The sequence below is a fragment of the Eleutherodactylus coqui genome, chromosome 1 (assembly GCF_035609145.1).
Source record: "Eleutherodactylus coqui strain aEleCoq1 chromosome 1, aEleCoq1.hap1, whole genome shotgun sequence".
Classification (NCBI taxonomy): domain Eukaryota; kingdom Metazoa; phylum Chordata; class Amphibia; order Anura; family Eleutherodactylidae; genus Eleutherodactylus; species Eleutherodactylus coqui.
The window spans coordinates 328,794,859-328,819,289 of NC_089837.1; the positions used below are offsets into that span (position 1 = coordinate 328,794,859).

At 48.1% G+C, this 24,431-nt stretch overlaps 1 protein-coding gene across 1 annotated transcript in view; it reads right to left on the bottom strand.

The window, feature by feature from the left end:
* Positions 1 to 22,133, bottom strand: part of LOC136576003 (schlafen family member 9-like) — a 39,753-nt gene extending 17,620 nt beyond the window's left edge. Inside the window, exons 1-5 of the mRNA XM_066575122.1 lie at positions 22,074 to 22,133; positions 17,159 to 17,233; positions 14,611 to 14,673; positions 12,860 to 13,887; positions 11,711 to 11,833 (exon numbers count right to left, since the gene is read on the bottom strand). Coding sequence (XP_066431219.1) covers positions 11,711 to 11,833; positions 12,860 to 13,887; positions 14,611 to 14,673; positions 17,159 to 17,169 — 1,225 coding nt within the window. The 5' untranslated portion in view covers positions 17,170 to 17,233; positions 22,074 to 22,133. The remainder of the gene's footprint in view (positions 1 to 11,710; positions 11,834 to 12,859; positions 13,888 to 14,610; positions 14,674 to 17,158; positions 17,234 to 22,073) is intronic.
* Positions 22,134 to 24,431: the final 2,298 nt, after the last annotated feature.

The following is a 24,431-nucleotide window of genomic DNA, read 5'->3' on the forward strand; positions in this document are numbered from 1 at the left end:
CAGGTTGCCGTCCCGTCTCCAGTGGCTTGTCGCATCCATGTAGCCTAGGACTGCTCTCCTAACGTCCAGGCAGCTTAGGGCTTTTTCACCTCGGTTTTAGGTTTACTAAAAGATGAGGGAATTACTATGTCTTGGGACCTATGAAAATGTGATACTACCTTTGGCATAAAGGCAAGGTCTGTTTTAAATACTAATTTGGTGTCCGAGATCTTTAGGAACGGGTGGCGAATGGACAGGGCCTACAACTCGCTAACCCACCTTGCGGAGGTGATGGCCACCAGGAAAATAGTCTTGATCGTGAGCATTTTTATCAGTAATGCTTCGATCGGCTCGAATAGTTCCGCTATCATGGCCCTTAAGGCCCAATTAAGGTTCCAGTCTAGAAAGACACGGATTACTTACCGGTAGTCCCATTTCCAGGAGTCATCACGACGGCCCCATTACATATGGAGGTTGCCCTCTGACCCAGGTAGGGACAAGAAGAGTTTAAAAGCACCTCCCTTTCCACCCGTGCTTCAGTGACTTATAAATTATTACGGTGGACAATGTTTACTAAACCAAATTTTACCTTTATTCGGTCATATTTACATTTGAAGAACATAAATTATTCTTAAAGGGGAGGGAACTATGGGCCGTCGTGATGACTCCTGGAAATGGGACTACCGGTAAGTAATCCGTGTCTTTCCAGAGCGTCATCCCGACGGCCCCATTACATATGGAGTATACCAAATTATACGTGGCCCTAGGGTGGGACCACTGCCTGAAGGACTTTACGTCCGTAACTCAGGTCTTTGTCCGACTGGACGTTAACCCTGTAATGTCGGGTAAATGTATGTATACTCGACTAGGTCGCCGCTTTGCAAATCTGCTCGGCAGACGCCTGGCCTTTTTCTGCCCAAGAGGAGGAGAGAGAGCGAGTGGAGTGGGCTCTAATTTTCCCCGGAGGATCGAGACCCCTGGCTTTATATGCCTCTTGGATGGCGGTCTTGATCCACCTCGCGATGGTGCTCTTAGTTGCCGTCTTTCCTTTTGCCGGCCCCTGAAATTGAATGAAGAGGTTATTATTTTTACGGAAAGAACGGGTGGCCTCTAGGTACGCTAGAACAGCTCTCCTAACGTCTAGGTTATGAAATTCTCTCTCTTTCTCGTTGCGGGGATTTTGACAGAAGGAGGGCAGAGTGATCGTCTGCTCCCTATGAAATTTTGACACTACCTTCGGGAGGAAGGCTGGGTCTAGTTTGAAGGTAATCCTGTCGTCTTGTATTACCATGTATGGTTCAATACAATGTAATGCTTGCAATTCCCCTATTCTCCGAGCCGAAGTTATGGCAACTAAAAGGGTAACTTTTAGTGTGAGCAGCCTCAAGGAGAGTTGTGAGAGGGGTTCGAAGGGGGGTTGGCAAAAGCTAGTTAAGACTATATTTAGGTCCCAGGTAGGAAAGGTTTCTCTAACAAAGGGTCGAAGCCGTTCTGCCCCTTTGAGAAACCTACGCACCCAGCGGTGTTCTGCCAAGGGAAAATCTAGATAGGACCCTAGTGCTGCTGTATGAACTTTAAGGGTTCTAGGACTAAGGCCTTTTTCTAGGCCTGCCTGCAAAAATTCCAGGATTACGGGAATGTCAATTCCTGGGATTTTCCCTGGCTCTATTTTACAGAACTCTGTGAATTTTTTCCATATCCTATCGTAGATAGCTGTCGTGATAGGTTTACGGCTTTTTGTTAGGGTAGTAATTACATTATGGGAGAGTCCCTTCCCACGCAGTATCATGCTTTCAGCATCCATGCTGCTAGCTTCAATTTCTCGACCCCTGGGTATCTTAGTGGGCTCTGGAGGAGAAGATCTTCTACGGCTGGTAGTAGGAATGGACCCCGGATCGCCAAGGCTTTTAGCAGGGGATACCAGGGCCTTTTGTCCCACATAGGGGCAACTAGTATGACTGACGCCCGGCTGGTTTGGATTTTCCTGAGGGTGCGGGGGATCAGTGGGAAGGGAGGAAAGGCGTAGGCTAGGTCCATGTCCCAGCTTTGGGACAGGGCGTCTACCCCGGGTGGATTGTCTCTGGGGTTCAGCGAGTAAAAGTCCTGGCACTTTGAATTTCTCTTCGTGGCGAACAGGTCTATCTGCGGTTCTCCCCACTGGCAGATTAGTTGGTCGAAGACTCGCTGATTCAGTCCCCATTCTCCTGGATGAATGCTCTGTCTGCTCAGGAAGTCGGCAGCGACGTTTGTGGATCCTTTTAAGTGGATCGCTGAGAGGGACAGCACGTTGGATTCCGCCCAGCGGAGTATCTTTGTTGCCAGTTGTTGCAGGTGCGGGTGTCGCGTTCCCCCCTGGTGACGAACAAATGACAGAACTGTCATATTATCGGTTAGGATTTTGACATGCCTTCCTTTTATAAGGGGTTCTGCCGCCTGAAGGGCTTCCCAGATTGCCCTTAGTTCTCTGAAATTGGATGAGCGTTTAGCTACTTGGGGGTCCCAGATTCCCTGTAGATTTTGGTCGGCTACTTGGGCTCCCCATCCCGTTTTGCTGGCATCTGTTGTGATGGGTACGGTAGATTCTTGTGACCAAGAGGTACCTTTGCTTAGGTTCCTCTGTGAGGTCCACCAGCGCAGGGACTCTTTGACTCGGACGGACAGGCTCAACTTCTTATCCAGGGATGTCTGCCGTTTGTCCCAGTTGGCAAGGATAAATCCTTGTAGTTGCCGGGTATGGGCTTGTGCCCATGGGACTATCTGAATGCAAGCTGTCAGAATGCCCAGCACCTTCATTGTTTCTCTAATGGAAACCGCCGTAGCCTGACAGAAGGAGTTTACTCTTTGGGTGAGGTCTTCCTTCCTAGATGATGGAAGCCGGGATTCCTGGATGTGGGAGTCTAGTAATACTCCCAGGTACACCTTGTGTACCAGGGTTCAAGTCGGACTTCTGCTTGTTAACTATCCACCCTAAACTGTTTAGGGTGGACAAGATCATGGATAGGTCTATACGCATGGTCTTCTCCGTCCTTGACACCAACAAAAAGTCATCCAGATACGGAAATATGCGGATCTGGTTCCGCCTGAAATAGGCTACCATCTCTATTACGATTTTCGTGAATACCCGAGGGGCGGTGGAGATTCCGAATGAAAGGGCCGTGAATTGGTAATGTTGGATCTTGTCTCCCTCCCGCAGAGCAAACCTCAGGTACTTGTGATGGGCTGCCGTTATTGGGACATGGTAATATGCATCTTTAAGATCTATGGTGCACATTACACTATCTCGATCTATTAGTGGGACGATGGATCTTACTGTTTCCATCTTGAATTTTTTGTACGAGATAAATTTATTTAGGGCTTTAAGATTAAATATAGTCCTAATGGAACCATTCGGTTTTTTTATTAGAAATAGGGGGGAATAGAATCCCTCACCCCTTTCGTAATCGGGGACTTGTGTAATGACCCCTAGGTCCTTAAGTTCCTGAACGCCTTTTATGAGGTTCCCTTGTTCCTGTAGGGACCCCGGGGAGGTTATAAGGAATCTCCTAGGGGGTAGCGAGTGGAATTCAATTTGGTACCCTGCTTCGATTATTCGGAGTACCCAGGGGTTAGACGTTACCCCTTGCCACTGGCTTAGATAGCCCGCTAATCTACCCCGTTTGTTCAGGGGAGGGTTGGACTTCCTTACCCCGACCTCCCTTGGGGTACGACCATCTTCCAGTCTTCCCTTTCCCTTTAACTTCGGGAGGAGGCTGGCGCGTCCTCTTCGGGAAGGATGGTTTCCTGAAAGGTTGTCTGTCGGGCAGGGTTTTACTCGTCGCCGACTTTTTCCAGGATTTTGTCCAGGACGGGCCCAAACATATATTTCCCTTGGAAGGGGATGGCGCAGAGCTTATTTTTTGATGTAATGTCTGCGGCCCAAGTCTTCAGCCATAGTGCCCTTCTCGCTGAGTTGCTGAGGACTCCGGTTTTTGCCCCGTATCTTACCGTCTCCGCTGATGCGTCAGCCAGGAAGGCGGTAGCCATTTTTAAGAGGGGGAGACAGCTGGCCAACTCCTCTCTGGGGGCCCGATCCTTTATGGAGGCTTCTAGCCTGTTTAGCCAGAGCGCCATGGATCTAGCCACTGAGGTTGAGGCTATGTTAGCCTCGATGGTGAGGGATGTTGCCTCCCAGGCTTTCTTCATTAATCCGTCGATTTTTTTATCCATCGGATCGGATAGCTGGGAGGTGTCCTCGAAGGGCAAGAGGGTCTTCTTGGCCACTTTTGCGATTTGGATGTCCACCTTAGGGGTTTCCCTGTACAGGCGGACGTCCTCGGTAGCGAATGCGAGCCGGTTTCGGATCTCTCTTGGAAGAGTGGTCCTTTTTTCCGGTTCCTGCCATTCGTCTGTGATCACTTGCTGCAGCGTCTGGTTGACTGGGAACATGATCTTTCTTCTAGATCGGAGGCCGCCAAACATCTCATCCTGGATTGTTCTCGGCGGGTTATCTTCCTCAATTTGCATTGTTTCCCTCACCGCCTTGATGAGGTGCGCAATGTCGCTTGATGAGAAGTAATATTTCTTCTCGTCTTCTATGGGAACTGGTGGGTCCTCTAATTCCCCTTCGGACAGGAGCTCCAGTGATTCACCGGAGACCGAACTCGCCGACTCGGTCTGTCTAGGTCTTTTAGGGACCCGTGACGGACCTGGCTGGGCCTGGGGAAGGGACGCCATGGAAGCCTGCAGCTCTTCCCTTATCATGCAGCGGATATCGGATTTGAATGCTGCTTTCTCCTCTGCGAGAATTTTCCCCGTGCATCTGTGAAGGCAGAGCAATTCACTGTTATAGCAGTGCAAGCGTTGGATTCAGGAGCATTACTTGCGGTAATACACTCACTCCTCGCATAGGGGTTTTTTATAGCTCTCCTCGAGCCTTTTGTTGCAGAGGACGCATTTTTTCGATTTTTTCCTCGGGTCCGTTTTCTTTGGACCCTCCTTATCCATCTACCCATGAAAGTGGGGGAGAGGGGAGACAAGAAAGGGAACATATATGCATCCGCTGTACAAGTGACCATTTGCGCATCTTTTGGCGTATAGCCTACTTACAGTTGGTAGGGTGTCAATCTCTCCCTCACGTGCTGAGCTGTCGCGGGTAGACATACTCACATACACTTGTCTGGCAGTCAGCAGGATCCTCCATGGAGTTTAGCCTGCTTTTATGGGGAGGATTTTCAAATTTGGCGCCATTTCCGGGTTTTCGCCGGTAGCCACGCCCCCTACGTTGTGCGCGTGACGTCACCACGCCGGATGACGTCACCGCTATGCGCCCGAGGTCCAGGGAGGCCGCCGCTGCCGTTCCCCTGCCAGGAGGAACTCCCATCGCGGCAGCGGCGGCCCGAACACGCAATCCGCGCGAGGGAGACCAGCGCTACTGAGGCGACTGACGGCTCCGTCGGCGGCGCAGGTCGGGGATGCAGGGACTCTTGAGTGTGCGGCCCCGACCTCTACCCCTCCAGGGGGGCCGCACAGCGTGCGGTACGTTTCGTTGCGGTAAGTCTTCTTTGCCTCCGCAGCTTCCTATCTCCTGCAGCTCTGGAGCTGCTCCTCTGTCCCACCGTAGGGACAGGAAGACACTGAAGCACGGGTGGAAAGGGAGGTGCTTTTAAACTCTTCCTGTCCCTACCTGGGTCAGAGGGCAACCTCCATATGTAATGGGGCCGTCGGGATGATGCTCTGGAAAAATATTTATGGGCCTAGGTCGTAGTCTAGCTGCTGCTGTCAGAAACCTGCTGACCCATCTGTTCTCCGTGAACTTTGTGTCACATATAGCGCTAAGGGCTGCAACCTGGACCCTCAGGGTACTTGGAGAGAGGCCCATCTCTAGGCCCCCCTGCAAGAACTCTAAGATCAAGGGGATATCCGGGATGGAGTCCCAGGAATCCCTTCCCTCTCTCCATGAGGAAAACCTTCTGGTAGATAAGGTGGGTCGTCTTTTTCCTGCTGGACATTAAAGTTTCGACCACTTTCTCTGAGAACCCCTTCCCTCTCAGTGAGGATTCCTTAAGATCCATGCTGTTAGGTTGAGTCTGTCTATGTCCGGGTGGTTCAGTGGCCCTTGTGATAGCAGATCTTCCAGGTAGGAAAGATGACTGGGTCCTGGACGCTCAAGGTTGTCAGAAGGCCGAACCAACTTCTTTTGGGCCAGAAGGGGGTCACCAGGATTAATGTGCATACCTGGGTTCTGAAATGCTGTAAGACTCTGGAAATCAGAGGTATCAGAGGAAAGGCGTACGCCAGCCCCTCTCCCCAGTCCTGGCCTAGGGTGTCTATTGGGAGAAGAGGGAGAAGAAGTTGCTCACTTTGGCGTTCTCCCTGGTTGCGAATAGGTCCAACTGTGGGGTCCCCCTTCAGTTGGTCAGGATTCTAAATGCTTCCTAGGAAAGAGACCATTCTCCTGGGTCTATCCGCCTCCTGCTGAGAAAATCCGCTTTTTGGTTTAGTGCCCCCTTCAAATGTGTTGCCGTGATCGAAAGGATCCGGCCCTCTGCCCAGCGGAAAATTTTCTGCGTGATGTTTTGCAGGGCGGGAGACCTTGTGCCCCCCTGGTGCCGAAAATGGGCGACCGCGGTAGTATTGTCCAACAGTATCCTTATATGCTGGTTCTGTAGCGAGTTTCCTAACTGCTGTAGGACCCACCACATGGCCTGGAGTTCCCTGCAGTTTGAGGATTGGTCTCTTATCCTTTGAGGCCATGGGCCCTGAAGGAACTGGCCCCCCACATGTGCTCCCCATCCCCAGGCGCTTGCCTCCGTTGTCATGTGCGTGGCTGGGTTCTGTATTCAGTGGACCCCCCTCCGCAAGTTCGCTGGGGATGTCCACCAGCGCAGGGATGTTTTCAGTGTGTTCGAGATGTACATTTTTGCCCCTAGAGAGGACTGCTTTTTGTCCCAAACTGACAGGACTGAGATTTGCAGGGCTCTGGTGTGGGCCTGGGCCCATGCTACTCCTGGAATGCATGATGTCAGGCTTCCCAGGAGGGACATGGCTTCCCGAATTGTGCATGATTGTCTCCGTAGGAAGGTTTTGACCAGCCGTTGGATCTTTTGTATTTTTCCTCTCGGGCAGGCAGGAGCATTGAGATTCTGAGTTGAGTGTTATACCCAGAAATGTTTTCTCTTTGCTGGGATCTAAGCTGGATTTTTCCCAGTTTATGATCCATCCTAGGGACTGGAGAAGTTCTAGCACTATCTCCAGGTGTTTCGTTAGGAGTTCTCTGGACCCTGCTATTATCAAAATATCGTCCAGATAGGGCATTATTAGGACCGATTTCTTCCTCAGGTAGTCTGCTACCTCTGCCATAATTTTGGTAAAAATTCTGGGTGCTGAGGAGATCCCGAAAGGCAGGCATCTGAACTGATGGTGCTCTATTCTTCCGCCCATATCCACTGCGAACCTTAGGTATTTCTGGGACCCCTCGTGGATTGTCACGTGGAAATAAGCATCTTTTAGATCGATGGATGCCATGTAGGCCCCTCTGGGGATCAATTTTATTGTTGAGGAGATGGACTCCATTTTGAATTTTTTTGTACTTGACGAAGGCGGTCAGAGGTTTCAGGTTTACCATCATCCGCTGTTTCCCGCAGGGTTTTCTTATTAAAAAGAGCCTGGAATAATGGCCCCAGGTTTCTTCGTTCCGCGGTATGGGGGATATTGCGTTTAACTGTTGTAGCTCCCGAACGCTTCGTCTTAGTAGGTGTAATTGTTGCCCTGAGCCTCCCGTGGTGACTTATTTCCTTCTGGGGAGGGACACCAGTTCTATCTGGTATCCCTGCTGTAGGATCTTTGGGATCCATGTGCCTTCGCAGATCGTGGCCCATTGATCCACAAATCTCCCCAGCCTTGCCCCCACGGGGATGCGTCAGGGTCTCTGCTTTGGCTCCCCCTGGTGGGGGTTAAAGAGGAAATTCCTTCCTCTGCCCCCCTTGGGGTAACTCCACCGGTCCGTCTTGCCCTTGCCTCGGTAGGTCTCGGGCTGTTGCGCTGGGGCCCAGAAGGTCTTCCCTTTCTGTTGTTTTTCCCCCTGACAAAAGAGCATTTTTGGAGGGTAAATATGCAATTTTCCACATACAGTACATTGGATTTTGCATTGTGTTTTTTGCCACACTGGCTACTTACGGCCGCTGTGGCTGAGGTTTCAGCTGTCTCTGGTGCTGGAGCACTCATTACTATACCAGTGCTGCAGACACCCTGCGACCTGTAGTGCTGGTCCACCTTCTGGCTTCTCTCAGGTTCCTTTATTTTGAATTTTGGCGCTCCTGCGCTAAGCCCCCCCCCCTCTGTACGCCTCCTGATGCGAGCGCGATGACGTCATCGCGCTGGACACGTGACGCGACGCCCCGCGCCGTCAAGGGGCTTCCTGGAGCGCCGCGCTCTGTCTATACGAGGAGGAGGAGGACCGAGGCTCCCGCTTTGTACCCCCCATGGGCCGCTGCGGGAGGAACCTGGCCCGGGGGCTACCACCCCATGTGGCATCCCGGAAGTCGTCTGGCTGGAAGGGAGGACAGGCTAACCCACTGCCCTCCGATCCGCTCGTGCGTAGGCTTCCGGCGGACTTCTCCACCAGCCCCTCTCAGAGATCCTACCTCCTGGCAGGACAGGAAGACACTGAGGAAAGTGGGGAAGGGTGGGAGCTTTTAACCTCTCAGTGTGTTCCTGTCCTATCAGGAGGAGGCAATCTCAAGTGGTGCTGTCGTGGAGACGACTGGGGAAAATGGCATTAGCATCCAGAGATGTTAAGCCAGGGACAGAGTCTACGGATGTCAGAGACCGCCAAGCTAAGAATTCGCCGTATATGGGAACTTGATCTGTTAACGTCCCTATACGGTTTGTCACTCAAAAGAAATAGAAACGACCTGGTCGGGGCAAAGTTGCTGAGGAATGTCAGCAAATGCTCTGCTGGAGCAAATTCACCCACCTGAAGGAAGTTGCGTCAGCCATAGAGTGAATTGACTTGCATCAAACAAGATACCAGAGTATGCATGATCTCCCAGCTCTTCGGAGAGCGAAGCAGTTATGAGACAGGCTGCAAGGTCGGACCAGAATCCTATGCATTGTACCTGCACAGGAAGGATCTGTGGAGAAACGCTCAAGGAGCGTAGTTGGAGACTACTCTGAACTACAGAGTACCCCTTACGGCAACAGCCTAACCATCAACAATAGAGAAGAATTTGTGGCCTGTTCTGCAGCCAAAGCCAGATCTGCAGGGAATGCCATTCCAACATCCATGCATCACAAACGCTGTGAGTGACCCATGCCTGACAGAAATTGTCCCATCATTCTAGAAAACAGTAGATGCCGTTTTGGTTCTGAAACCGCATGGAGAGGGACTGGACCCATATGTCTCATAGAGCTGACTGGTAGGGAGCGAGTAGATGGGTTCACAGCTCCCAGGCTCCCTGTCGGAGGATGCAACCCCAGACTTCCTGCTATAGGTAGACAGAACAAGACTGTTCGTACGACGAGACATTCTGTGACTGGACATCAATCCCGTAATGTGGCGAGAGCGCACATATTATGTGGCTCTGGACATTCCTAGCCTGCATCACTCCTGTAAACGGAGAGTGCGCCAAGCTGCCTGCAAGGAACTGCAGGCAAGACAAAATTAGAGAGCTAGCCGTTCGGTAAGGCTCACCCATTCTGGAGCAGAGATGAGGAGCAATGTATCCACAGGATTCCTGTGTATAGTACTCTTTCCATATGGAATGTACCAAAGGGTCTCAGCGAGCCCAGGGTAATGCCGACAACCAGTTTGAACAATGTTGTTCGCAAGCTGAGATGATCTCTGGCTGGATGAAAAATCTCGTACTGTAGCGAGAGCGCACATATGTGGCTCTGGCCAGCGCGTCTGCATGTCATACCAAACTCTGACACTCCGCGAAGGCTGGCTGCAGGAGGTTTCCAGAGCGGAGATTGAGTGATGTGTTTGCCAAATTCCTGTGCGGAGTTACACATGGAATGTACCGCAGGTCTCAGCAAGCCCAGAGTAATGCTGACAACCAGTTTGAACAATGTTTGCAAGACAATATAATCTGTGGCTGGATATACTGTAGCGAGAGCACACACTATGTGGCTCTGGCTGGCCCCTGTCCATGAGTCATCCTGGATCCGGACACTGCGATAAGGCTGGCTGCAGAGAACTGCAGGAGGGGCAACAGGGGAGCTAGCAGTTAGGCAAGATTCCATCTGGTCCGGAGCGGCCATGAGGATCGATGAGTCCAGAGAATCTGTGTGCAAAGTACTCTATCCAGTATGGAAGGTACTACAGGTCTCAGCAAAACCAGATTCACGCTGATGTAGATTGGACAAAGCGACTGCGGGGCAACAGTGCCTAGACTAGTAGGGCCCAATAGTGGTTGGGGGAAGGGGAGGCCGGGCACAGATTGGACAACAAGCCTCCATAGTGGAGGCCCACCCTTGGGTGGGGCTCAATTAGCGCTGCCACCTAAGGAGCAGCGTTTGTCACAATCCGCCTTGTGACGCATAGGTTGCAGCGCGACACAAAGGCTGTGTCCCGGCCACAGTACCTGCCACATGAGAACCTTCGCGTGTGAAACACACGTGAAACACAGGTCATCCCGTAGACTACAACAAGGACTCCTTGCACGGCATCTGCACGGTGTGGTGGTCATCACCAGCAAAAAACTCCACGATGCAAAATAAAAAGGCCGCACAGTGGCCAGAAAGACGCAAGGCAAAAAAGCAAAACTGCACAGCCGAAATCGACCCAAGGCACATGGCAGACATATAAGTAGGCTGCACTGCGCAAAATGCATAGGGCATGTGGAATGCAAATGCTGCTCAGTGGCAAAACGCACTGTCTTCCTGCGCAAAATGGCTGCAGACCTGCAAGCCAGGGTGGAGACCGCAGCAGCAAGGGAACACTCATTCGGGATAGACCGCCTGGGCAACTAGGATGGCAGGAGGAACTGAAATGGCGACTACAAAAGCCTGCTGAGATGGGAGTCAGTCCTTACAGCAGGGGAGAGGGAGGTAGGGGGTTAAAGGGAAGAGGTAGGCCTGAAAAGCCAGGGCCTTAATTTATAGCCTCTGCCCGCTACGCCAACGGGAGCCGCCAACAGTGCCATACAGGTGTAGCCTGGTGGGTGCTAAAAGCCGGAGCTTAAAGTAACAGCAGCGCCCTTAGCAGGATCCCCGCAGTTTCGGTGACCCCAAAGTGAGCCCATACGTGTGCACTGTAGATTGCATGCATCCATACAAATCAATGGATTTGTCCAGATCACAAACAGCAGTGCAAGAGAGCCACTCTTTCCACACTCCACACAAAACTTGTAGGAAGCTCATGACACGCCAGGCATTGTATAAGAGGAGCACCATAATTAAAGACAGTTACACCTGTAATTACTGTAGGTCAGTGAATCTGTTTTGCAGTCATTACAATGATAATACACCCAAATAAAAGATAGCAGATATCGTTTTGGCCTGGTGGTTAGCTGTTATCCTCAACCATACTGGCCTAGTACTTCCGTCAACTATCTACATTGTATGTGGACATGAGGCCTACAAATGGCTTTCGCTGAACGAGGCAGGGTTATGTACCCTTGCTCAGCTTCTACCTTTGTACTGTCACATGATGGTCTCATTATTTTTAAGAATAAAACAAACAATTAGTAAAACAAAAATCATTTAGCATATTTGAGTGAATTAAATTCTATTTTGGTGATTAAGTACATACTTCCAAACAGACTGTCCCGTAATTCTGGTAACTTTTCCAGGCCTTTCTTTTTGTACACGGGTTTAGCCCGTGGTGGTCTTTTCTCAATGGATAGTATTTCAAACTGTGACTCCAGAGAAGGATCTACGAAAGGATGAAGGCAACATGTCAAACATTCAGTAAAGCCATTGTAAAGTGATTAAAAGGGATTTTCTGAGCAAAAATTCTATTGATGACCTATCCTAAGGATCAATAGATAATCATTCGGGACCAGCCAATTGGCAATCAACTGATCATCCGTCCTGCTGCACTGACGTCATAGGGGTTGGAGGCAGAAGTATCAGAGCTAAAAATCAAACAAGTGTGACAAAACTAGACAGGAGTTAAAAAAACAAAAAAAAAAAACCTTTAGCAATAAAACGGTACAGTATAAAACTAATAGTTAAATAAGACAGTAGGGGTGAGGGCCCTGCTCCCAAGAGCTTGCAATCTGAGTGTAGGGAGTGACAAAGTACAAGTGCCCATTTCTAGCATGCATATTTACACAATGTCATTGACTTCAATGGGCTATTTTGGTCTGTAATATAGACCAAAATAGGACATACTGCAATTTTTTTGCACAGCCATGAAAAACGCAGGTCTGAAAATGTAAGTCGATGGGGATTCAGCACTCCATATCACACTCCTAATATGGAATGCATTTACACACATGTAAATGAGCCCCAACTAAAAAATTCCCATGTCATACTTTTATATAATGTTTGCTGCATACACAACAATTCCTTGATAGGCACTAATCAGAGCTGTCCAATACAACTGATAATCAGCATACATTAAGGAATTGCTGTGAATACAGTTTCCTTGTGGAAAGAAAGTTAACATTTTATCTGGCTTGGAAAAAAAAAAAAAAATGGGAGTAAAAATTAATTTTAGGACAAGTCACACTATAAGGCCAGTGCTACATATGGGATACTGCTAAAGAAGTTTATACGAGCGCTGGCGTAGCACTGGCCTTCTACAGCATTGCTTGTCACAACCCCATGAAACCCCATTATTTTTCAGTTTTCACCAGTCTGACAATCAGTAGTCTAGCCATAAAAGCCTGAAACACGTAAGCTGTAGCTGAGGGGTTAGGCATGCAGAGCTATAAGGAACCAAAAAAGGATTTACCTGGACCTTGGTTGGTCATGATTTTTACCCACTCAGATGCGGTCAGTTGCTTTGCTTCACGGCATTTCCCCAAACACTCATGAGGCTCAAAATCTAGAATCCAGGACTGAGGATTCTCCACAAAGCCAAGACAACAAAATGGTTTCACTTCCAAAAAGATTACATACCCAAAATGATTGTTCTCATGCTTAACATCCTTAATTGTGAGAGTGTAAAAGTCATTGTCCGATTTGCAGTCACCAAGATGGACAGATATCAAACTTTTCAGGAATTCTTTAATTTTACATTCAAGCTCTGAGCTTGTGGTTCCTCTTGCACAACCCTTTACTGTTCCTTTATCATCTACTCCAATAATGAAGTATCCCCCCTGACTGTTTCCAAACGCTGAGGCATATTGTTTAATTACTTCTTTAATTCTTTGTGTCGACTTCTCCGTGCTATAATCTTTGAATTCAATATGATCCGATTCTGCAAGGCCCATTGTTTGACCAAGACACAGATACTCTTTGGCTAGTAAGTCTTCTAGGATACGTTGCTCGGTATCTGTAGAAAGGCGAGCCACCTTCCCTTTCCCTTGTGATTTTTTTTCTAGAATGTTCATCAGCCGCGTAGCATTTAGCAATTTCCTCGAGGTGAAGTCTCGAGCATGTAAACCAGTATCTAGAGTACAAAGCTCGGGGTAGGGTTTTTGCATACCCCAGGTTTTAACAAATATAATTAAATATGATCCTTTCTGAGAAAAGTCATAGTAGTCGCATGCAGATAATTCATACACGAGTTCATGTAATTTGTCTTCAAGGTCCAGTCCTAACCTATCTCTAATATAATTGAAATCTTTATCACAACTTTCAATCAGTACTATTCCTCCTCCAGAATTCAGTAAAGCACACACTGCTTTACTAATATTTTCTCGCTCGCGTTTTCTGTTTTCGTTGTTCATTTTTTTCCTTCGCTCTTCACCCAGCAAAGCTTTACCTGCATATACCAGATTATCAGGATATTTAAACTCTTGCCTTAAATAAGGATCACTGGAAAAGAAAAAAAAAACAATCTTATGGATGTCACCATTACGTTACTCTAGATAATCAAGAACTTTAACCCTTTTCAATCCACTGTTTGACGTCTTAAGACATTAGGATTTATGGCTGTACAGCTATGATGTTGGAAGATGTCCGTCGGGGTTCTCTTACTGTATATTGCCAGCCTCTCTGCTGTCGGAGGCTATCCAACGTGTCACCTCAGTACTGGCTTCAGCTGCCATATAGCGCCGTTATAACAGAAAAAAAGTAAGCCCCCTAGGAAAACCAGGATACAAATTGGATCGGAAAGGGTTAAATATAAAAAGGACTGCCTGCTATGACCATCCTTTGCCCCCCCCCCCCCCACACAATTGTGTCGCTCCCTCTGTCAGTCACCTAAATGCTTGAGCCATGTATGCACTCATACATAAAAGGCCGTCAATCACTAAGAAGTGTCTCTCACTGGACTGAGCATAGAAAGAGCAGGGATTTCAATAAACAAACTAGTTAAACTGAATCTTCAATCTCAAAACTATCAATCTGTTCAGTTCCTCCTATTCTATAACATGAGGCCTGCAGACTGGACTCCATAGTCTACGCAACAGGTTTGCTTCAAGTTACTTGTTAACTTCTATACTGTTACCTAGTAGAGTCATATAGGCCTTTTTATATCATGTATAAAAAGTGAAATAGAACGGGAAAAAAATACAAACACGGATGTAGAAAACTTACTATTGAAATTTCAGCCGGACTTCTGGTAAATCTGTGTTTGCATCAATTGTTGCAAGAGGTCTTCTGCATAAGAAAGATGAATGGTTAATATTTAAAGTGTCTTCTATTAACCCATAACTCCTACAGCCAGTTCTGACTTTGCAGGCTAAACCCGATTTTTCAAATCGAACGTGTCATTTTATGGAAGTTGGTGCCAGGGGGGATTTGGTAAAATTCCAAGTGTTGTATTGGTATCATTTTTATTGCTAACTTTGATTACAGTGACACCAAGTTTATATAGATTTTTATGCTTTAGTATTTTTGCTCAATTAAAAATTTTCTCATCAAAATATTCAGAGAACCAATTTTTTTAGATTTCCATCTGTGACACTGTGTAAGGGCTTTTTTCTTGCGGGATAAGCTGATGTTTTCACTGGTACCATTTTAGGGTGCAGACAAATTTTTGATCACTTTATTTCATTTTTAGAAGCAAAACTGCAAAGAAAAAAAAAATGCTCAAAGCCATCCTTTGAGTGATAATCGTATCTAACTGCACTGACATCGTTCAGTTTTCGTTAAGCTGTCGCTGATCTTTCAGCATGCTGAAAGATCAGCGATCAGTTATCAAGAATTTACAGCGGGATACAGACGATACCCGTTTCAGCTGTATCCCGCTCCCTGAAGGCAAGAGGGGTATGAAGAACACAGCTGTCCAGCTGGGTTCTGCATCTCCCGCTTGGAGCGCGCGGCTGTATAACAGCCGGGCGCTCCGAGCAGAGAACAGCTGGATGCAGAAGACAAGTGGGGCCACCCCCCACTTGTCTTTTGCATCCTCCCCTTGGCTGTATAGCAGCCAGGCACTCCGAGCAGGGAACAGCTGGATGCAGAAGATAAGCGGCCCAGCTTGTCTTCTGCATCACCCGCTCGGAGCGCAAGGTGATCACTCAATGTTTGAGCGATCACCTTGCGCTGTAAAAAAAGCGCACAACTGTTATCGCTCAAAATATTTTTTGAGCGATAATCGTTGTGTCTAAACTAGGCTTTAAGAGTAGGGACTAATCAGCCCACATGTAGAGTAGACCCAGAGGGCGTTTTGCTCTGCTGCCATTTGCTCCCTGCAATTGCATTGCGGGGCTAAGGGGTCACTAAAGGGGCTTCAGACCATTTAAATACCAGTCATCATTGAATACAGCATTTAAGGGGTTAAGTGGGATTAGATTTATGACTGACCTCAGTTGGACCCGCTCTCGTTACAGAGGGATCATCTTTGCAGCCACCTCATAACCAGTGCTGTATATATACAGTGCAATGCAGCAACTACTGTCCTGCTGCACCGTACTTGTACAGTGCATAGCAGTGAGGGGTTAAAAGAATATTCCAAACACTTAAAGAAACCCTCCAGTCCTGGAAAATAAAGATGGCTGCAATACTTATAGTAATTAGCAAGTGCTGCCCACATGAGCAGCACATCGTTTTTTAGACTACCGACACATAGCAATGCACAGTGTATATTAGGTAGCTAGAACAGCGGTGAAGCCATCACAGGAGTCTCCCTCACTATATCTACTAGGTAGATCAGAAAGATCTATCGGAATTCTATACTAAAACATTTAAAGCGACACCGTTTGATCATACATCCCATCCCACTGGAGGGCCAATTCCTCGCCAGCACTCTCTCACGCCTGTAAAAAGTTGAGGAGGTTATAGCACGACACTCATGCCTGCTTTGTCTCTTCCTGGACCCTTGAATTCCAGGTTTTCAATACATTTAGGCCTCCCTCACACAGGGCGTTTGCAAAACGCTGCCTTTTCAGCTGCCTTGTCAGCCCAGCTAAAGAGGCTACCCATTAATTTCAATGGGAGACTCAGCTGAAAACGCCCAAGAAGAGAACATGCAGCGCATTCAAAATGCAGCGTTTTTCAATGCAGCGTTTTCAGCCCTGTGTGAGCAGCCCCACTGAAATGAATGGGAGCGTTGTACAGCGTTTAGAACAGGGCTGAAAACGCTGCTGAAAATGCCCTGTGTGAGGGAGGCCTTACAGTACATCTATCTTAAATGAAGTGGATTACCGTATTTTCCACTAATGAGAATGAAACCACTGAAAATCATTGGTTTAATTATCTTGCGTTTTCACTCACTCTCGCACCACAGGGAAGTCTTATCGCGAGTGGGTGAGAGCCCTTACTCTACATATGAAGGGCTTATGGTTGCGAAACCTTGACTGTAACCCAGGTTGTTTATAGTATTATTGGGTGGTCTTTTATATTTTTCAGTGTATTTAATTCACTCTGATATCCACCTAGCTGATTTGGTCTTTATAAAATTGAAAACTTCTAAATAAAAAAAAAATTCTTTAAAAAAAACAAAACATGGTGCAAGAAAACATGTAACACATACCCTGTGGATATGCCATAGTTCTGACTGCAATACATAAAGCTGTAAAAATTACTATAATATCTTCTCAGGACTGTAGAATAGACATAACATAACATTCTTGAACAACATAATTCTGCTTATTTTTCTAAAGTCTTGCTTAATATAAAGGTTTTAGTGTCAGCAGCAACTTACCTCTGTGCCATCTTTCTCAGAATAAAATTCACGTTGGCAAGAACACTACGGCAAGTCCACAAAGAAAGTAGTAAACTGAAAGATACCATAATAAATATATAAACAAACAATTGTTTCTTACATTTATAACACGATTTACTGATATATTAAGGCCGGGTTCTCACACGCCGGAACCCTGGCGGAAATCTTGCGGTTTGGCCGCAGCGAGAAAAAAAAAAAACACATTTAGCCGCGGGTTTTGAAGCGGCTTGGCCGCTCACTTTTCCGTTGCGGCCGGCACTCCCATAGAGGACAGCATGCCCGCAGCAGAATAAAAATAAAATAAATAAAATAAAAATAATGGGCATGCTGCAGGCGGCGAATCCGTGCAGCAGCGACGGCTTTGCAATGACGGATTCTCCGGCCTGTGTGGACGAGATTTCTGAGAAATCTCGTCCACATGGCTGGCCAACTCCGGGAATAGCGGCCGCAGGCGGACTTGCTGCGATTAAACTCTTTATGGAATTTCCGCGGCAAATCCGCCCCGTGTGAATCTAGCCTAAGGGTATTTAATACAACATTTTTGGGATATGTTCTGGACCCCTCGCTTATTCTCGATTATGGTTAAGGGAACCCGTCACCATCTTTTCAACCGTAAACTAATTTCACTAGCTGGTGAAGGATGAAAAATTAATAAATATCAATAGTTTCTAATGCCCTCTTTTTTTTTTTTTTACTTGAGCCCATGTACCTCCACAAATAGGTTCCAATGTTATAGCTTGCCGTATCCAAATTAGCAGAGAAGAGTCACATTGCACATGGCTACAGCCTTATGAATAAGAACTGAGTCTTCTTTCACACAGACGAGAAAATCATGCAAGATTTAGGTGTTGCGAGACACACAAATATATGCACCCCATTCTTTAGAATAGGGTCATAAAGATGAGCGATTTTCCCCACATGGCATGAAAACAAATTGCGGCACATTTGATCTTTGGACATTCCCTTGGAACGCGTCGCCCATTGTTTTCAATAGTGCTGGCAAAAGCATTGCACCGCGGCGAGTTGCACTGCGATGTTTCCCATTGAAAACAATAGGAAACACCTGCAGATCCTCTAGTCTGGCTGACAGCAGCACCGGAGGATTGCAGCTTCCCTGTAGTGATGTGACACAAAAACGCTTTGTGGGGAAATTGCATGGTTGCAGCGTCCGTAGAGCGAGCCCACAGTAGAGAAGATGGCAGGGTAGATAAGGTCGATTAGGTCATGGTGGCTCTACCATCTCCTTCCCTGAAGGTAGCTCAGAACTCATCCAAGTTACTGCTGGGGGAGGTCACAGGGAAAGGGTAACTAGTGGTTACCTTAAATCTTCTTGTCACTCGTGACGCCAGCGTTCTGTCCTCTGCGGTGAAACTTGTAGGAAATAACTTAGTCCACACACAGGGATAACTTTCAGAACAAACCAGAAACGGTCAGTAATGTCCATTTATTGTAACTTGATAACATCCACGGTTTAACAGTAGATTTGGCACAGATACAACAGGAGAAGGTGGTGGGAAAGGAAGGATACTTAGGCCAATCTGGACAATCCACAGTCGCAATTATCTGTGAGATCCCACTTCCAAAGACTCTTTCTTTCTCTCTCTCCCTCCAACTCTCTAGCAGTGCACCCTCAAGCTTCCTGTGCCTTCATCCGCCAAGCAACAATCCTCTCCTCACTGAGTGCTTATTGGTAGCACTGGCACATTCCAGGCAGAATAATGCCAGGCCAAGCAATAGGCAATCGCTCAGCTTTCTACATTCCTGACAGACAGAAAGGAGTCTGTACGGCTCATTCACCGACTTCACATGCTTACTCGTGCTCTCTGGCCAGCAGAAGAACACCACTCCCCTCTACTACTTCTCTCTCTCCCATGCTTTGCAAACACATATCACATAACATATATGATACATTTTTCAGACATCACCCAGGCATTAACCCATTCAGTGCTGCAGAGGTGCCATACACATCAAATGCATGCTACATAGAAGACATGGGTCAGAAGCAGTGTCGTGTGTATGGAGACACCTAGTGGATGAGTGGGTCAGGGGATGGTATATGTCTCTCCCCAAGGAGAGCAGCCAAAAGTAGGGACACCTAAAATATGAGTAAGGAGACTTGTATTTTCTGGAAAAACACCTCCACCAATCATATATTCCCAATCATTTATAAGACTTGTTATAAAGTCACTTTGACTTGAAGGATAGCTGCTGTAGAGGTATTTTCCCCATCTTTCTTATTTGCATACATTTTCCAGAAGATATAGCACTGCCTTAGAAGTATCCTTGAGGTGTCGTCACACCCTTTTGGGTGCTCTCCTTGGGAAGAAACTATACCATCCCATGATCCACTCACCCCCTAGGTGTCGCTCCACACACTTTTTGGGTGCTCTCCTTAAGGAGACAAGACACCGCTTCTGACCCACATCATAGGCACCTCACAAACAAAGCCAGAAGCCTACTGTACATCCCAAAGAGTTGTGTGTATGGTTTTCTGGTTTGGGTTCCTACCACCAATGATCGATAAGACTGGCTATAAAGTCACTTTGATTTGAAGGAATACTGCCATACAAAAGTTGGCGCTGTAGAGCTATTTTTCTATCTTTCTTATTAACCTAGAATACACTGATGACACCATTGCACGAGACATATCTATAACATTATGGAGGGACCCCGTAAACTCTGGGCCACTATACATTATCAGACTGAGTTTCACAACCCGATATCGCACTCATGTGTGTGAAATTAGCCTTGGGCTAACGTCACATGGGCAAGTGCAATATGGGGCTGTGAGTCCCGTTCCCATATCAAGCTCCCCACCATGTGGGATACTAAGGGATGTGAGGCATTTTCATGTGAAAACAGGCTCGCATCACTTCGGGAAAGATGTCAACAGCTGCGACAGAGGATCGCGGAGTTCTCCCACTGCTTTCAATGGGGCTGCAATGCGAGAGCACGCAATCAGATAGAACATGCCGCTATTGTGTGAACCCATTCTGTATGCCTCACAATGCACAAATCTTGCACGTTTTTATCACCTGTGTGAAGACGGCCCTAGGGTGCATATAGAATTTTTGTTGCATGAGCTTCTGATTTTAACTCTCAAGTCGCAGTTCAGAGAAAGACATGACTTACGTGCAACCCAGTGCGCTCCTGTGAGCTGCAGTTGTCACTAGGCTCATGCAGAAGGAACATTTGTGTCCTGCTGTATGGCGATACCATGCAGCACCATTAATACTTACTCTGTGGATAGCTGATAACTTGATGGTGGCACAACCTTTAAATTTTATTTAAAAAAATATTCTGATTTTAAAATGATCAGCCAGTTAATAACACTTATGGGCAGAAGCATTTATCATCTATCCACTGAATTAAAGGGGTTGTCCCGCGCCGAAACGGGGTTTTTTTTTTTTTTAAACCCCCCCCCCCCCCCGTTCGGCGCGAGACAACCCCGATGCAGGGGTTAAAAAAACAACCCCCACAGCGCTTACCTGAATCCCGGCGGTCCGGCGTCTTCATACTCACCTGCTGAAGATGGCCGCCGGGATCCTCTGTCTCCATGGACCGCAGGGCTTCTGTGCGGTCCATTGCCGATTCCAGCCTCCTGATTGGCTGGAATCGGCACGTGACGGGGCGGAGCTACACGGAGCCCCATAGAGAAGAGGAGAAGACCCGGACTGCGCAAGCGCGGCTAATTTGGCCATTGGAGGGCGAAAATTAGTCGGCACCATGGAGACGAGGACGCCAGCAACGGAGCAGGTAAGTATAAAACTTTTTATAACTTCTGTATGGCTCATAATTAATGCACAATGTACATTACAAAGTGCATTATTATGGCCATACAGAAGTGTATAGACCCACTTGCTGCCGCGGGACAACCCCTTTAAAGCTAGGTAGGCGAGAGTCCAATTGGGACTAGGAGTTTGGGGTTGAGCATGCACCCTGCTGCTCCATTCAAGCCAGTGCTGTTCTCCATTCAGACTCTCAATATTATAGATCTGACAATTTAGGCTGAATGCACACGGCTGGGTCAAATTCTGCATGCAGGATCCCGTAGCGGAATCAGACCCTGTAATGGCTTGTAGCGGTTAGTGATTCCCCTCCCAGTGCAGAGAATGCCACGTTGGCGATAACACGGATGCGCAGCGATTTTGAAACTGACACTTTGGAATTGCTGCGGGTCTGACAGCTTCCAACTGTTGAAACTCTGCCATGTGAATGAGAGCTAAGGTTAGTTTAAATGGGTATTCTGGGACTTTAAAAATAAAATATTAATGACTAACAGGTCATTAATAGATCGTCCGCTTTTAACCCGCAGCTTTAATCTCTCCTAACCGCACCCCCCCCCCCCCCCCCTCCGACAGCTGATTCCTGGCGCCGCTGTCACAGCAGACCATAGCGCAGCCCTCATTGAATACAATAGGAGCGGTGCCAACTATGAGGAGTGCCTTCTGCTTCGTGCACGGTCTGCAGTCACAACAACCCTGGTTATTAGCAGAGATCCGAGTGGTGGGTCCCTGATGATCATCTGTCCATCAATAAAAGAAAAATAAATATTTTAAAGCCCAGCATATCCCTTTAACATATCTTTTTCTTTTGGGGAGGGGTTTGTGGTGGGAGTCCTGAGAGGTTAGCTGCAGCACTTCACATAGACTTCTCTAAAGGCAAAAAGAAGGCATGGAAAATGTGTGAATGAAATAAGACATCCAAAAAGAGACATACCACCTTAAAAAAAAAAGGTCAGAAACCCTCCCAGAGGGGCTGCCAGCCGCTGCCAGCCGCTGCCCCGTGTACTCTGGAATGATGGGCTTGTGGTTCTGCAAGGTGAAGCAGCTGGAAAATCAGACAACTAGTCATATAATTCTACTTGATCAACTGGAACGTCCCGTGCACTGACCTGAGGAGCCTGCGGTAATCTCCGGCAGATTACACCGCTACAGCCGGGACAGACGCCGCTCTTCTTCTGTGTACTTGAATTTCCCGCTAGCCTAACTACGTAATCACGTCAGAGAGCCGCTAATGACGTAGGTGGGAGGTTCCCGGAGGTAAGCGTCCCGCTCCTCCTCCTCCGCCGCACGCGCACTGGTCGCATTGGCTTCTTACTATGAATAGTCCCACCTCTTACTACGGCGTTGCATCCGGCTCGTTCACCCAGGCCCATCACGTGATATATGATAAATGACTCCAAGGCTGACGGCTAGAGGGCGCTGTAGTATGGCTCAATTTATAAGCTTGTATTGATGTGATTTCAGCAGTGATGCGTAAGATCTCCTGCAGACGGGCGGAAATTCTGCGGCTGGATTTCCCGCAGAATTTCCGCCCGTGCACGCTGCCATAGGATTGCATTGCATAATGCAATCCTATGCACACAGCCGCCATTTCTGAGCGGGTCTTGCATGGGCCGCACAGAAATGTCACTAGTGACACCGCAACTGGACGGCGTCTGGCACGCAGCGTTGAGAGAAGACAACGGGAGCGGGTGAGTCGCAGTGGTCACTGCAGGGGCACAGATCGCATCCTGCTGCAAGAATTATCGCAGCGGGATCCGACCGGCCGTCTGCAGGAGGCCTTAGGCTGCCTGCAGACGAGCGGGTCGGATCCGGCAGCGAGAATTCTCGCCGTGGGACCCGACCCGAGAGCCTGCAGGGACGAGCGCGTACTCACCCGCGCCTGGCGGCCCCGGCTCTCTCATGTGCCGGCTGCGGCGCAGCCGGCGCATGCGCAGACCGGAGCCGGCGGCCGGGTGAGTGCGTGCCCCGCACAAAAATAGGACATGCCGCGGATTGTTTGCCGCGCGACATTTCGCGCGGCCAAACCGCGCCCGTCTGCATAGGAGTGCATATTGTAATGCACTCCTATGCAAACTTTCAGTGGCGGAAATCCCGCGGGAAATACTGCCGCGGGATTTCCGCCCATGTGCAGGCGGCCTTAAGGTGAATGCAGATGGGTAGAAATTTTGCCGTGCACGCTGCCATAGGATTGAGTGCACGCAGTCTCATTCAGACAGCCATGATTTGGCCACGTGAAACCTCGTGTGGTAAACAAATCACGGCATGTCCTATTTTTGTGCGAGCCTCGCAGAAGCCCGCACGGAAACGGCACTAGTGACGTGCCAACTGCACTCTGTGCATGCGTGGCTGTGCGGCAGCCAGCGCAGAGCAGAGACCAGACGCTTGGAGGAGGTGAGCCGCGGGTCACTGCAGGGGCACTGCTTGCATCTCGCAGTGGGATCTGACCCAGCCATCTGCATTCACCCTAAGGGCCAATGCCCACAGACGGATTTCAGCTGCGTTTTATGCGTCGGGAATCCGCAGCGTTATCCCAAAGCTATTAGGTTCTATTGAACCTAATAGCTTTCTGCCATTCAATTTTCACGCTGCGGAATTCTGCAGAGTGAAAGAAATCACAGCATGCTTTAATTGCCGCGGAAAAAAGTGTGGCCGGCTTCCATTGTAGTTAATGGAAGCCGTCCGTCACGCAATACTTCCCAACATTTTCCCTTCTCAAGCGGAAAATCACTATTAATTTCCGCTTGTGGACATGGAAAAGCGATTTTCCATAGCATGACCATGGGCAGTATTTGCTGCGGAATCCAGAGACGGACGTCTGCTCCGAATTACACAATGCAAATACGCCCGTGTGCATTGGGCTTTACTTCACACAGGCGAGTGCTATATCGGACCGCGAATCCCGCGCCCATATCGTGCTTACCATCTATGTGAAATCCCCAGAAATGCAAGGCATTTTCATGGCTAAGCAGCCTCGCATCATTTTGGGGATGCAGGTATCCTCCGGCACGGCTGTCACAGCATCGGCAGTGAATCGCTGAGTTCTATTGCTTTCATTGGGGCCAGCATTGCTGCAATCGGCCCCGTTGACAACAATGGGTGCTGCAATGCGAGATCACCCTATGCTGCCCGTATTATACCTATAAAAATAGACATAATGCATCAGTGTGAATAAGCTCTGAGGCTGCATCCACACGACTACAAAATCATCGCTACAAGATGCATGTATGAAAAGCCCATGGTTTCCAAAGGGTTAATACACATGAGAGATGTTTTGTAGCCATGGGCCTCACATACATGCATTTTGTAGTGAGATTTTGTAGCCCGTGCGGATGCACCCTGACGGCCCCTACCCACTAGTGTTTTTTTTAACACTGCGATATCGCTGCGTTTTTTTTAAATGCAAATATCAATGGGAGTTTCTAATGTTAAAATCGCATTGCACAAAAAAAAGTTTGTGATTTTTG